Source organism: Mytilus californianus, unplaced genomic scaffold (assembly GCF_021869535.1).
Source record: "Mytilus californianus isolate M0D057914Y unplaced genomic scaffold, xbMytCali1.0.p SCAF_9, whole genome shotgun sequence".
Classification (NCBI taxonomy): domain Eukaryota; kingdom Metazoa; phylum Mollusca; class Bivalvia; order Mytilida; family Mytilidae; genus Mytilus; species Mytilus californianus.
Genome location: NW_026262745.1, coordinates 36977911 through 36993441, shown reverse-complemented (window position 1 = coordinate 36993441; position 15531 = coordinate 36977911). Strand labels below are relative to the sequence as shown.

Genomic DNA, 15531 nt, shown 5'->3' with positions numbered 1-15531 from the left:
TGTGTAAATATCTGTTTTTGATTGTATTGTAATTTGTATGTGAGGGCCTCAGGGAAGATTAGTTTATTGTAACTAACTGAGTTTACCCTCTTTAAATAAAGAATTTATTATTATTATTATTATTATTTTCATGTAAATGTCGCATACTTTCGAGGTACACAAATGTAACACGATAGACTTTTATTGCGATATGATATTTCAGTACATTTTATACCTGTTTCATCATGAAAGCAATAATCTAAAAATATTTATTTTCAATCAAAATGGGGATGTTAAATTAGTGGATAATTTATCTTCCTATCCAACATATCATCCTTTCCCAGTGGCAATCTCAATTTTCAGCCATTCATCTCAGATCTTTTACTTTGTAGGACCTACTGAGCAACAGATTTATTGTTCATTAGATCTCAGTCGTCCTTAATATCGCATGAAATACCTGCCACTGAAAGTTGGGCAAACAACAATTTATCAATCAACAAATTTAAAAAAAGATATTTCATGTATGCCAATTACAATGCGTATTTCATCATAGAAAATGAAAATAAAAATATAATATTTTCAAGTCATGAATAATGATTGATTCAGGTTCACATGTAGACAATAGAAATTAATTTTAGAAGTTCTTCCCTCGTTTTTCTGTCTTTCAAATTCATATTTCAAACATTTTTCTAAAATTTTTAGTAATAAGTGGTCAACAAAATAATAATAAACATGATTAAGAAATAAACAGCAAAATGAATATGGATAATAACGTTTATAAGAATTCTTTCCTCACCTACCGAAACAAGGCTTGGAATGAAAAATTTAATCTGACACATATAATACTTACAACACAAAGTAGTTCATAGAATCGGTTGCTCAGAGTTTTATTTATTTTTATTTGTACATGCATTGTTTTTATTTTTATTTTTATTGGGTGTTGTTGTTTTGTTTATATAATTATTTGAGAGATTCTTTACGGTATTTATCAATTATAACAAGGTTAACTAAGCTAATCAAATAACAAGGATAGATATATTCTAGTATTTTAGAGGTGGTTAAGAATCAGTTATGCAATTCAATTGACAAAGATAAAATAAAAGCGCTTATAAAATTATTAGCAATGAGTATATCATCTTCATTTGTTTAAAGATAAGAAATATAGAAAAAAATATATTTCAAGGTTAAGTTGTATTTTTAGATAATGTTGTATTAAAAAATCGTTTATAACAATCTAAGAGCAATAATTTTTATAAAAATTTCTTTTACATCGCTTTTCCTAATTACCGCTAAATTGACGCGGGAAAAATTATGGACAGCGGGAAAGCGCCGTTCTACAGAGAGGCACAAGTTTTGCAATGTCAAGATGCTTTTGGCACGACAAAGCAAGAAATAAACCTCGGCAGCAAGAGGGTTAACACAATGTCCCTATTGTTGTTGATCAAGTGTTCAGATAGGTACACAATATATTGCAAGTTCTGTCACTTTAGCAGAAAACTGGGCATTTCAATTTTTAGTAAAGTGCAATGATTGATACATATAATGCTATAGATTATAGCCAATATAACTAGGAAATGCTCTTTTTCCATCTTCCTGCTTTAAGGTGGCTGGGGTGTCTTCCTCCATCTTGGATTTTGAAGTAGCAGATAACAATTGGTCTAGATCTTTAATGAAATGTGCAAATTTTGAGAGTAGTATTCATGTGTAAGACTTTTCATGTTAATATAGAAAATTATGTGTTTTATCATATCTAAAAAAAAACACAATATTTTTGTTTGATTTATTTTTTACATCCAATGTTAACAACAATTCTTTCAGTAAACGGAAAAAACATTAAGACAACTGTCAACCCAACGTCAAATTAGCGGATATTGATACTTAGCGAGAAACCAACAGTCTTCAACATTAGAGATGTTTAAATACAGTGACAAGCTCTTAACTGTCCCGAGTCTGTAAAAGTTACAATTATTGATTCAGAGTCCAGAGTTGGTTTTTATCTGTAATTAACCTTAATCTAGTATCATGTCTATATTCTGCCACTACCTTCAATACCAAGTAACGATCCAATGTTAACAACAATTCTTTAAGTAAACGGAAAAAACATTAAGACAACTGTCAAGGTTTCTAACATGAGACATGCATGCAATCTAAATCAGAAACTGTTCTGATACATTTTTGTACTTACTCCATCAATCCTCTTTTTTTTCCGATATATCATGTATATGGGCTACACTTCCATTATGGAAGTTTATTTTTATCAAATATATATTACCCCAATAGTTCCAAATTTTTCATTCTGGCTGCGGGATTGCTCTAATATATGTATATATATTATTATTTTTGCTGTTAATATATAAGCCTATAAGGTTTATTATTATCCCTAAATACACAAACACACACTAATAGGTAATACTAATACCATCATCTAAAAAAAAAGATATGACATTTATTTAAAAAAAAAAATGCTTAGAAGAAATGGTATCTAAAATAACAGCTGCATGTTAAGTGTAAGAATGACTAACAAACAGGGGTTCAAATAAGTGGGGGTCCGAGACCTGTCTTTTTTACATGTTTTAGGAAAGGACTTTTCATTTTTAAATTACAAAAGTCATGGACCTACCATTCTTTTCACTGATGCTTTATACAGGACCATTGAATTTCTTATGGAGGACCTTTCACTTAAAATAACAAATGGTCCTGGACCTTTCATTACTTGTAGCAAATTTGAACCCCTGAATAAATGTAGTTTCACATTTTTTCACAAAATGAAAATAACACTTTATAAATTTGGTGTGGAAAGTAATTTTCTGGATTTACCTTCAGCAGGAACAATCAAACTAAAAATTTGGAAAGCCAATGATATATAAGTACTTGAATACATTAAGGATGTTTGCTCCTCTTGTTTTTGAGTTTTTGCCAGATATTCATGATATTTGGAATCCTCTGGTTTTAGCCATGTAGTGCCATTAAGAATTTTCCCCACGAACCTCTACTTTTCTTTCCATAATTTGATTACAAGGTTTAAAGTGTCATATTTCAAAATCTTACAAAATCCTTGTTATTTTTTCATCATTTTTGAAAGAAAAAAGTGCCAATGTTAAATGTATGAAAAATCTAGAGAAAATTATTTCCCGCCAAATTTTCAATGGCTTATATCTTGAAAACAAGCACACAGACCCTTCATTTTTTTCTGTTTTTTTAGTTTCTTTATTTATATACTATCAATTTATAATAGTCTTTTAAAAAGCTTGTTATTTTGAAACAGAGTAGCGAACATCCTTAAGGTGAATATGACCAGAAGGGACCTACTTTGTAACATGTAAAAGGAAGAGCCAAATCCATTTGAGGTCAAATTTGCCTGAGGGAGTTGGAATCTTAGTTTTCTTAATAATTTCTTAATGTACATGCATCCAGATATGTTATGAATCATGTCAGTACCATAACACTGACTTTTAAGCTGATGTAAATGTAGTGTGGTTCTCATTTCTTAACTAATGTGAATCCATAACAAAAGAAATATTGATAAAGAAAAAGTATGCATACCTCAAGAGACTATAATTGTTCAAATGTGCATCTGGTGCAATTAATTTGGTACTGTTATTTAAAGTTATTAAATAAACTAACTTAATTGTCAAATATTATCCAATGATGAATTAAATCACAGTACAGATATTTCTGAATTAAACATGCAATATAATGTACGGCAGCAGAACATTAGGTTGGTTTAATCATGATAATGGTCAATTGATGCACCAAACCATGTGAATTTTGTAATTAAAACTATATTATGTATCAGCACAAATCTTCCTGTGCAAGCTAGTCCACATTTCAGTTATCAGATATGTTTTCACCAAAAATGTACATTTGTAGTACCAGTTAGTGTAAAAAAGAAATGTTTAGCTAAATGAATATAATAACACTGTTTTCTCATATCTACTACCGGTATATGCATTTTTACAAACACACACAGAGGAAGTTTTCTACCAAAAGATTTTCCATACATCATGTACATTATGTGTGAGCTCGAGACTGACAATGACTGACAATCATGAAGTGTTTTATTTTGCAGTTTATTTGTTCTTGTATGGTTCTACATGAAAACAAATTAATGATTCTCAATAATCTCCATCAGAAATGATGGAGATCTGAAACAATAAATCAATCAATTAATAATAATCAAATGGATATTCCTCAAGTAGCAATACAATAATCTGACATGTAGTTAATCTAAACATTAGTCATTCATGCAGATAATAAAGTAATTTATAATTGAAATATATATATAATTTATTTTGCAGCAAATACCATTAAAAGAAGGGTCAGCAAGCTTCAAAGCATGGAAAGCTCCCCCTGTTCCTATTTATTTCCAAATATGGGTCTTTGACCTATTGAACCCTCTAGAGGTAGTACAGAATGGTGCTAAACCAGCTCTAAGACAGAAAGGCCCATATACATTCAGGTAACAGTACATACTATGGAGGTACTTTTATTATTTGATTTTAGTTTTACTGTTTTATTGTCAAGCAAGTGACATTTTGTAGGGAAAGCTAGACACAGTTATCCTATACATTCCCAATGAAACATATCATATTGAATGAGATTGTGAATCAAAAGGATATACAGCTGGACAATATCCCTCAATATAAAGATTGTGAGTCAATAGGATATACAGCTGGACAATATCCCTCAATATAAAGATTGTGAGTCAATAAGATATACAGCTAGACAATATCCCTCAATATAAAGATTGTGAGTCAATAGGATATACAGCTGGACAATATCCCTCAATATAAAGATTGTGAGTCAATAGGATATACAGCTGGACAATATCCCTCAATATAAAGATTGTGAGTCAATAGGATATACAGCTGGATAATAGCCCTCAATATTATAAGAGCAGTAAACCTTTTATAATATAGTAACAAATATTTCAGCTACATGGTCTGGGAACACAGTTATCGTCCTTTGATTTTCTTTGTCTGCAACTATACTCCCTAGTGTGGACAGTGTATCACTGGCAATTTTTTTTCATACCCCTTCTGAATTTATTTCTTCATGTTTTATGCCTAAAATAACAAGTAGGGGGATGAAATTACAACTGTTAAAAAATCTGAGTTTTGAATTTTAAAGTAAGGTAGTGATTTGGTCCAGTTGAAAAAGGTTAAAAATTAGTACCAGTATGTCTGAAGCTGTTTAATAAACCGAATTCAAGACCCTCTTAACATAAAATTGTCCATATTTTGAATTAGAGCTGATGAAGTTTTCTATAATTTTGATATAATTTGTCCCAAAAGTAGTACACCACACTGTAAAAATATTATTGAGAAAGCTCAGGTTCGAAATAACTGTGTTCTCGGGCCACATTGAGGATTGTTCATCCTATACCTACAGCTCTGATGCATTTAGCTAAGCACACAATGCCTATTTTTGTCATGATATTTATCTATAATTTGCTTGTGTGAAAATATGGTTTTACTGGAAACCTCTCTAGCTCATACCATTTAACTTTAAGAAAAAAGTATAGAATGCAATATCTGTTAAGGTGCAATATTTTTAACTCATTGGAAATGCTCTTTTATTTTTAGGTATATTTATAAAGGAAGACCAGTAAAAATATTGGCAAACATGCATTTTTACATGAAATATTTAATGTTTTATTATAATGTGGTGAGTTTTCTTTTCCAGAGAACACAGACAGAAAGGTAACATCACCTGGAATAATAAAGATGGAACAATTAGTTACAGAGAAAAAAGATCTTTTAATTTTGAAAGAGAGAAATCAGCTGGACCACAGACTGACACATTTACTACAGTTAATTTGCCCATGATAGTATGTAGATATAGGTTATTATGGTCTCAGATCCACGCACTGATGCATTTATTTCTAAAAATCCATCAATATGATTTGCATAATTAGGAATCGTTACTGGTTGGGATTTTTGTTGCAGGTAATTTTTAAAAGATCATGTTCACGGGACATCTTTTGTAATAAGTTTAAACAACATGTCTGCTTGAATACATTTTACTTGTGTTATTCCACTTTTTGTCGAGCCTGCAACAATTTTGTCGCAAAAGCAAGACATAGCAATCGTAGATTCCGGCAGCGGTGGTGGTGTCAACATTTAGGTTCAGTCTGTGGTTAAAGTTTTTTTTAGACTTCAATAACTTTGTCAAACCTTCATGGAATTTTAGAAAATTTGGACAGTAGCTTGTTAATGACCAAAAGACAGTATCCAGCACATAAATTTGAAAATATTAATTTTTATTTTTCCATACTTTACAGATAAATGGACTTGGGTTTTTTTTTTACATTTAACAAATGGATATAGTCTGGGGTTAAAGTTTGTTACACATCAATTACTTTATCATAGAATTTTATGAAACTTTGGCAGAAGCTTTTTTATGATTAAGAGATAATGTCTGAAGCAAACTTTTTGTATTTTTTTTTTCATTTTCTGTTTTTTTTTTATAGATGGACTTAGTTTTTTGTCGAGCCTGCGACTTTTGTCGCAAAAGCTAGACATAGCGATCCTACATTCCGTCGGCGGCGGCAGCATCCACAAATATTCACTCTGTGGTTAAAGTTTTTGAAATTTTAATAGCTTTCTTAAACTATCCTGCATTTCAACCAAACTTGGACAGAAGCTTGTTTATGATCATAAGATAGTATCCAGAAGTAAATTTTGTCAAAAAAAAATTCCTGTTTATCCGTATTTTACTCATAAATGGACTTAGTTTTTTTGCCAGTTAACATTGCATTCACTCTGTGGTTAAAGTTTTTCAAATTTTAATAACTTTCTTAAGCTATCCTAGATTTGTACCAAACTTGGACAGAAGCTTGGTTATGATCATAAGATAGTATCTAGAAGGAAATTTTGTAAAAATTTATTTCCTGTTTTTTGTATATTACTTATAAATGGACTTAGTTTTATTCCAGTTAACATTACGTACCTTCTGCAGTTAAAGTTTTTAAAACATTTATTAGATTCATAAACCTTCTTGGATTTTTACCAAACTTGAACAGAACTTCTTACAATCAAAAGATAGTATCTAGAGGAAAATTTTTAATAATTTTTTCCCCATTTTTGTTGAGCCTGCGACTAACAGCAAAAGTAGGCGAGACACTGGGTTTCACGGAACCCTTACGAATTTTTACAGTTAACATTTACAGACATTCTGGGATTAAGCTTTTTTGACATGATAAATTTGTAAACCATCATGGATTATTATAAAACTAGAACATAAGCTAATCTTCAAGACCATGAAATAGCATCTAAAGAAAAAGTTTGAATTTTTTTTAAATTCTGTATTTCACTTATAAATGGACTCACTTTTTAAGTCAACATTACACTTTTACACTGACAGCAGCAATCCCAGACGTGACACAGGGTTCCGAAGAACCTTTTTAGAATTTTTTGTTAATGCATAATGTAAATGAATAGGATGTACTACACTATATATGTGTTTACTGGGGATCAACAAAGATATATTACGCAAAACAAATGATAGAATAGTTTAAGAACTACAAATACAATTACTTTATAAAACCAATTATCGGCCCATTCACTGCATGTTACATATAATGATTACAAATAGACATGAGTAAAGAAACAATAATAATAATGCTTATGATAATATGGATTTAGCTATAGCAGTTGTTTTCTCATTGTGAAAGGTTTATAACAAACCAAACTAAGAACTGATTTACCTCTAATGCCACAAAATACACAGATTATCTTACAAATAATTTGGCTACTTTGTGATTTTTTTTTTAATTTTTAGCATCTCTGTTCATTTTTATTGGGTTGAGAGTTATCTCCCCTAAATCTGTATCACCTCCCCTTAAGGGCATATGATACAGATACAGGGGAGGTAATGATGTCGCTAACATAAAATGTGATTTTTTTTTTAATAACATTTTAGTCAAAAATTCACCGTGAGATCTAAACTGTATCGTATGCCTTTAATATTGTTAAAGGGTCTTTATATATCTGAAAAAATGAAACTGTTGATAGACATAATTGAATGAGAGACTTAATGTTTTTTTATTGAAATACTTGTATGACAATGACAGTATGGTAATAATCATGGTATGAAAAGTCATTTACTAATTGGAGTCTCAAGTCACCTGACCTTCTGATGAAAACCATAGAATATAATACCTGTAATATAATACTATTTTTATGAAATATATTGTATGAAATATGTGAACTTTTTTTTCTTCTTTTATATAATATGTAAATTAATTTTGTACATTTCCCAGTACGTTTGATTTCCTTATTTTTTCAGACTGTTGTTGAGCTCATAAGAAGAGAATTTGGGTTTATACAAGAACTGGTGGAATTAATATTAACACTTGCAAATGAAAATGAGCTATTTTTGACACTTTCTATAAAAGATATACTTTGGGGATATGAAGACAATCTCCTAAAGAAGGTTGTTGACTTTGCAAAATCAATTGGACATCCTATAGATTTAGACGACCATTTTGGATTATTTTACAATGTAAGTTGTCTATTAAAGATAGGTTTTTAGTGGTACTTATACAATATTTTCCTCTTAACTTTATAGGTATAAATAAATGGAGATGTGAGTCACATGTATATATCAATGAGACACAATCCAATGTCTTCTCACGCCCTCTGTACTGTGTGAGTAAACACTTATTGTAGATGTGAATGATGGAGTTTCAATTGTTTATTTAACCCTACACTGCCGGCTACAGTCACCCAGGCAGTCCAGGTACAAAACATTGGTCCGAAGACGCAGAAAACAGTTGCACAGTACTAGTATTGGAATCATCTCATTTCTTTTAACAGATCTTTTTATGAGATATTATTTTGTGTACATCAACATCAACTTTATATCTTATCATTTACCAATGATTTAATATAAAGTGGAATTAAAAACAGTTACTGTTGTTTTATAGCCACACCAGCTATTTCAGACTTTCTTTACTTGATTATGTTTCAATCAAAGTGATTTTATCTGTTACACTTTGCTTGATTTCACATTTTATTAACATTGTTACATGGAATTAAATTACTTTAAGCATTAATAAGAGTATAAGGAGATATAGGGTATACATCAGTGAGAAAGTTACCCAACAGTACAGGAAAACAGGATAAGACATGTAGAGGTCAACTTGCAATTTTCTAAAATAATTTCTTGTTTTGAAAATGAAGGTATAAGCACACATTGTCATTAGCAATGAACTAGAGCCTATTCCATTTGTCACAAGCTCTAGATCAAGCCCACAATTATGCAAGTTGATAAAACAATCTTCAATTTTCAATAACACCAAACTCTTTAAAAGATAAGATAAAACACTTAGAAATGTTATAAAAAGATCCCCATTAATGATGGTTTTTGACTTAAGACAGACACAATAAAGTATTGCAAGGTAAAACTTGTTTGTACTCAAGTTTAGAATAAAAAAGTCCATTCAGAATTTTTTTAAATCGGCTCAGCATAAAAAAATCAGTTCAGTATAGAAAATTTAGTTTGGAAAAAATATCATTTCCGTATAAAAAAAATCAATTCAAAATTTTTTTAAATTAGCTATGGATAAAAAATTAGAATCAGTTAAATATATTAAAAATCAGTTCAGAATGGAAAAAGAATCAGTGACAGAATATAAAAAGAAACAGTTTAGACTATAAAAAGAATCTGTTCAGATTAAAAAAAAAACAGTTCAGAATTAACATCAAATCAGTTCAAAATATGAAACAAAATTAGTTTGAAATAAAAAAATCAGTTTAGAATTTAAAAAAATCAGTTTAGAATTTGTGAAAATCAATTCAGAATTTCAGAAGATCAATTCAGAATTTTAAAAATCAGTTTGGATTAAAAAAATCATTTCGAATTAGAAAAATAGTTCAGAATAAAAAAATCAGTTCACTATTAAAAAAATGATTTCAGCATAAAAGATTAAGTTCAAAATAAAATAAAGCCCTTTCAATTTTTTTAAAAATTATGCTCAGCATAAAAAAAATCCATTCAGAATAATAAAATAAGTTCAGTATAAAAATTAAGTTTGGAAAAAAATTCAGTTCAGAATAAAAAATCCTTTCAGATCTTTAAAGATTCAGTTCAGAATTAAAAAAAAGATCAGTTCAGCAAATTAAAAATTTGGTAAGAATAAAAAAAATCTTTTAGAATAAAAAATCAGTTCAGAATATAAAAAGAGACAGTTCAGAAAAAAAAAACCAGATCAGAATTTAAAAAAATCATTTCAGCATAAAAAGAATTAGTTAAGAACCCAAATCAATAAATTTAGAATTTAAAAAAAATTAGTTCAGATTAAATATTCAGTTTAGATAAAAAAAAAAAAAAAGTTCAGAAAAAAAAAATTTTCTTTTGGTTAAAAAACCCTTATTTATAGTGATTGTTTTGAAAGAATTGTTTGCTAATACTCTCAAGTATTTGTCTTTATTAAATTAAATCGAAATTAATGGGTAAAAATATATAATATCTTCTTTTATAGCAAAATGGATCTGATGATGGACTATACAGTATTTATTCTGGAGTTAAGGGTGCAGAAAACTTTGCTTTTATAAAAACTTGGAACAATATGAGGTAAGTTAGTTATCTTTGAAAATTGTTGAAAAGTTTTGACGTATCCATTGTATTGCCTCAAGTCATTACAGACATTGGACATATAACAGGGCTATTATGAAAACACCCATTATTTATTACTATATTAATTGACTATATCCCTTTTTATTATACCCCCGCTTTAAAAAAGTGGGGGTATACTATTTTACCTCTGTCTGTCCGTCCATCCGTCAGTCCATTCATTCGTCAGTCCATCCGTCAGTCTGTCTGTCTGTCCCATGAATATTTTTCGTCACATCTTTCTCAGGAACTACATTACAAGGATTTCTGAAATTTGGTTTCAGGGTTTATATGAGTCAGCTATACAGTTCTGTATCCCCCCAAATAGAAAGAAAGAAAATTCCGTAGATTACAAGTACATATAACCCCATTTTGGCATATAAGTAATAAGGCTGCACTATTTTTAACTATCGTATATAAGGAAACTATAATAACTGATCCATGAATGTTAATTTGTCTAACAGTTCAGATTTCATGAGTCCTGATAATATAGAAATAAGAAGATGTGGTACGATTGCCACTGAGACAACTTTCCACCTGAGACCAAATGACATAGAAGTTAACAACTTTAGGTCACCATACAGCCTAAAACAATAAGCTAAACCCATACTGCATAGTATTAAAGCTATAAAAGGCCCCTAAATGACAAACGTAAAACACTTGTCTTAGTGATAACCTTGTTATGTGCATTTAAGGCATCAATTAATGAGGTAATTGATTCATAATTTACCCTCACTCATAAATAAGAGGGAATGTCAACGTTTTGACACAATGTATTATATTCTTTATCATGCATGTTCTTAGCATCTACAAAAGAGAGGCGAAAGATATCAAAGGGACATTCAAGTAGAAAATAAACTGACAACGCCATGGCCTAAAAAAGAAAAAGACAAACAACAGTACACAAAACACAACGTAGGAAACTAAAGACTGAGCAACACGAACCCTAATTACATCTTCATTATGTTTTGTACCAAGTTTCCTGGATTTAACCTGTTCAGGGTGAACCATGATCATGTCTTTGCAACATCACAGTTAAAGTCATTGTTTTATGTATTTCAGCACTTTACCATATTGGACCACAGAAACATGTAATGTGATAAATGGTTCAGGTTAGAATTTCAGGATGAAATTTATATTAGAACAGAATCCATAACATTACAGTTGCAAAATTACTTTGAATTAATACCTTTTTTAAACGTAAAAAAATAACAAACCTACATGTACATGTATGTAATAAAATAGATAGAAGTAAAATTAGAAAGCCCTATAACCAGTCAGGGGCATTACTTAAATAAGTAACAATTAAAATTACCTATACAAGTAATGTTGAAAACGAGGCTATTTTAAATATTACTTATATAAGTAACTTTTCTGAATATCATTTTTATAGGTGTCCAATTATACAGATTTTAGTAGCTTTAACAAATTTTCACAGTCATCTGGTTATTTTTCCCATGAAATATAAAATCTAATCCTTCTGAAACACTAATTAACTTTCTGACGCACGTATCTTTCATACTGACGCTTCTGGGTCAAAGATTGGTCTCATGGGACTATTAAATTATCATTTTCCTCCAAAATCTTGAAGGTAGACTGATATAAATAGATAGATACTTGTGAATTAATTAAAACTTGAAGTTATTTATAGCTTGTAACCAAAATCAATTACATATGTTCCTTCAATAAGTGTTATTACTATTTTTTTCAAAAATGTATAAATAACTTATTCAAGTAATATTTTTGTCATTATTTTTAAAGTAACCCTTTATCTCTATACTCCTCTCAAATCTAATAAATTCTTTATTTTATGATATAAAATGATGTAAAAATTCATGAAAACTACATTTAGTCTATGCTTCTATTGAAATTTAAAATAACTCTATTAAGTAATTTTATTATTTTTAAAAACAAAAATTACTTATATAAGTAACTTAAAAAAATAACTTGTTTAAGTAACGCCCCTGACTGATAACAGTTGAATCCATACACGAGACATTGACTTGCTGTTGAATACAAATTTGTTACTCGGAAAGCACTTTCTAACAACAACTTGTTCAGTTTTATATTAGTATTGGACTAGATGTTACATTGAACAACAATGTTATTCTATTCAAAAGAAATTATGCTGTCATTAATGTCAGTAAAACCATTTTATTAGAAAGTTACTGTCAAAGCATAAATTTTCATTGCTGTTTATATTTTATTTAGTTGAAGATTTGTTTTATCTGCCTCCCAAAAAAATAACTAAAATTTAATCTTTTTTTAAACAAACATTACTTTTTTATACCCCGCCGTAGTCGACGAGGAATTAAGTGTTACCCTTGAATGCCCTTCTTTCCATCCTTCCTTATGTCCCATTTTCGTTTCCGCACTCTAACTTATGTTTGCTTCATGCAAATTTTTTGAAACTATTACTAATGCTATGGACCACAACACACAGAAATAGTTCGAACTTGGACAGTGAGTCACTTACAGTTCTAGAGTTATGCCCCTTCATAACTTAAAAAATTGCAAATTTTTTTCGTTTCCACTCTCTAACTTAAGTTTGCCTCATGTAAATTTATGAAACTCATACACAATGCTAAGAACCAAAACATTCAGACAGAGTTCGAATTTGGGTAGTGAGTCGCATACTGTTCTACAGTTATGACCCTTTATATCTTAGAAAATTGCTAATTTTTCATTTTCGCTCTCTTAACTTAAGTTTGCCTCATGCAAATTTTATGAAAATCATACACAATACTAAGAACCAAAACTGCCAGACAGAGTTCGAATTTGGGCAGTTAGTAGTTTAATGTTCTAGAGTTATGCCCCTTTTTGACTTGGAAAATTGAAAAACTTGAGTGGGGCATTCCTGTCCTCAGACCTTAATTTTCAAACCTTAAAATGTTTTCTACTTTAAAAGTTTGAATGATTTTAAAGCTATGCATACATTCCATACAATATAAAACATTCATTCTGATATACAACATTACACTGTATCATGCAAGGTAAGAAAGAAAGACTTAATCTGTGTTTTTCATTAAAGGTATTTAAAGAAATAGTACATGGGACTATAAATAATCATGTTTAAAATTGACAGAAAAGTTTAAAAAAAGAAACCCCAATACACAGAAAACTAAAGACTAAACATCATTATCTCCCACAAAAACAAAGGCTTAACTCGGGTGATCTGAGAGGTAAAACAATTCCTGCTCCACAAGTGGTATCTGTCTTGCATTCTTGTATAAAGTATAGTGTGTTTCAAGTTTTCTAAATTTGAAAGTGGCATTTAATGATTCCTCTCTTGGTACTTATCCTTTGACTATAAACACTTTGTAAAGCGGGGGCCTAATAACTGGAAGTCACGAAAGATTGAATATAACATATGACATTTATGGTAAAGTCCATACAAAAATATTTCTGTTTTTCAGATGGTACGTTGTTTCCACCCTTTGTGAAGAAGGATGACAGGAAATACTTGTTTTCTACAGATATCTGTAGGTTAGCACAGTAGACCACTATCTTAAGGGCCTTTAACTTCTCTCAAGGGGTTTTCTTATCAAGACATCTGGCTTCATAGACATATTTACACTTGCATGCAAATTTTCTGCCATTACTCAAAATCTCACAAGTTCCCAGCAAAATTTTGCAACACAATTTAAAATTTTTAAAATCATAATTAAAAATTGATTGTTGCATAATGTCAGAAGGTTCAAGGGTCATTTGGAGAGAATTCAGCTGAATACCCAAAAGTGTAAATAAGTATATTGAGGTCCATGTATTATTTAAGATTTGAGACTACAAAGGCATGTGCCTTTCCCCCATCAGGAATCTTGTCAGTCTAATTACGTTGTATCTTAATGATTTGTTGTTGATGACAGAGTTTAAATAGATTCTTTTAGATTTACTCACAAACTTTTTATTTTGATGATTTAGAGCTTGATATAGCGTAAATTCAGAAATTATTGCATGCATTTATTATAGCGATTTTTGGAAAATGGCCAAAAATGCATGATTAATTATTGCGATTTTTAGGAAAATCTGCATACAGATACCTGTATGAGATATCGGAAAGCGAGTTCTTATTATTGTGATAATCACCCAAGTCGCATTATTCGCATTAATAAAAACCTCGCAATAATTTCTGAATTTACAGTAGTGTAAAACACATGTTTGATGTTGAAGAATGTATGTTGTCTTATCTATGTGTAAACCAATTTCCTTTTATCTATAGGTTCATCAGTCCAAATATTGTTTACAAATTATAATTACTGTTGATTCATTTATATTCATGAGTACCAATGTTTTTGGATTGAGGAGCAATTATATTTTCATGGATATTTTATTTCATGGTTGTTTTGATAAAGTCTGCATACCTGCCTATAATTCCGGAATTCAAAATGCCGGCTTCCTTAGTTACAGACAGGGAGATAGAGAATTTTATGCTTGTCGTCATCCAATCAGAGCCATTGATACAAAATAATCGCATTAGAATTGTTGGTTCACCTTTACCCTTTATGTTATACATAATGAGACACCATTTACCAAATATTGTTTGATGTTTTAGCTTATATAAAGAAAACCATATTCAATGAAAAAAAGTTAATTCTTTTCATTGTTGTTTTCTCAGATCAATTCATCTTCTGTTTTATTTTCTAATAGAGAGGTGACTGTGAAATTGTTTTTCTATGTGCATTTAGTGTGAACAATTCTTAATCTATCAGATGTTCAAAATGTACCAGTTAAGACTACGTTTATTGCACATTTCCCTCTGTATGAAACATTTATGTGCAGAAATGGGAGTAATCTTTTATCAAATTTAAATGGTAGTAAAATTCTATACTAATCTCAGTTTGAATTTTTGAAATATTTTGTTAAGTTAAAATGATCTGTTGAATTTCTGGGTTTTAGGGTTGGGTTTTTTTATGCATTTTTTTTAAATTACACTAT

The 15531-nt window shown here is 29.9% G+C and overlaps 1 protein-coding gene across 1 annotated transcript in view; it reads left to right on the top strand.

Moving 5' to 3' along the window:
* Positions 1 to 15531, top strand: part of LOC127716537 (lysosome membrane protein 2-like) — a 35914-nt gene that overhangs the window by 9447 nt on the left and 10936 nt on the right. The window contains exons 2-7 of the mRNA XM_052222756.1: positions 4278 to 4438; positions 5665 to 5809; positions 8269 to 8484; positions 10466 to 10557; positions 11659 to 11708; positions 14013 to 14082. Of these exons, the coding sequence (XP_052078716.1) occupies positions 4278 to 4438; positions 5665 to 5809; positions 8269 to 8484; positions 10466 to 10557; positions 11659 to 11708; positions 14013 to 14082 (734 nt within the window). The remainder of the gene's footprint in view (positions 1 to 4277; positions 4439 to 5664; positions 5810 to 8268; positions 8485 to 10465; positions 10558 to 11658; positions 11709 to 14012; positions 14083 to 15531) is intronic.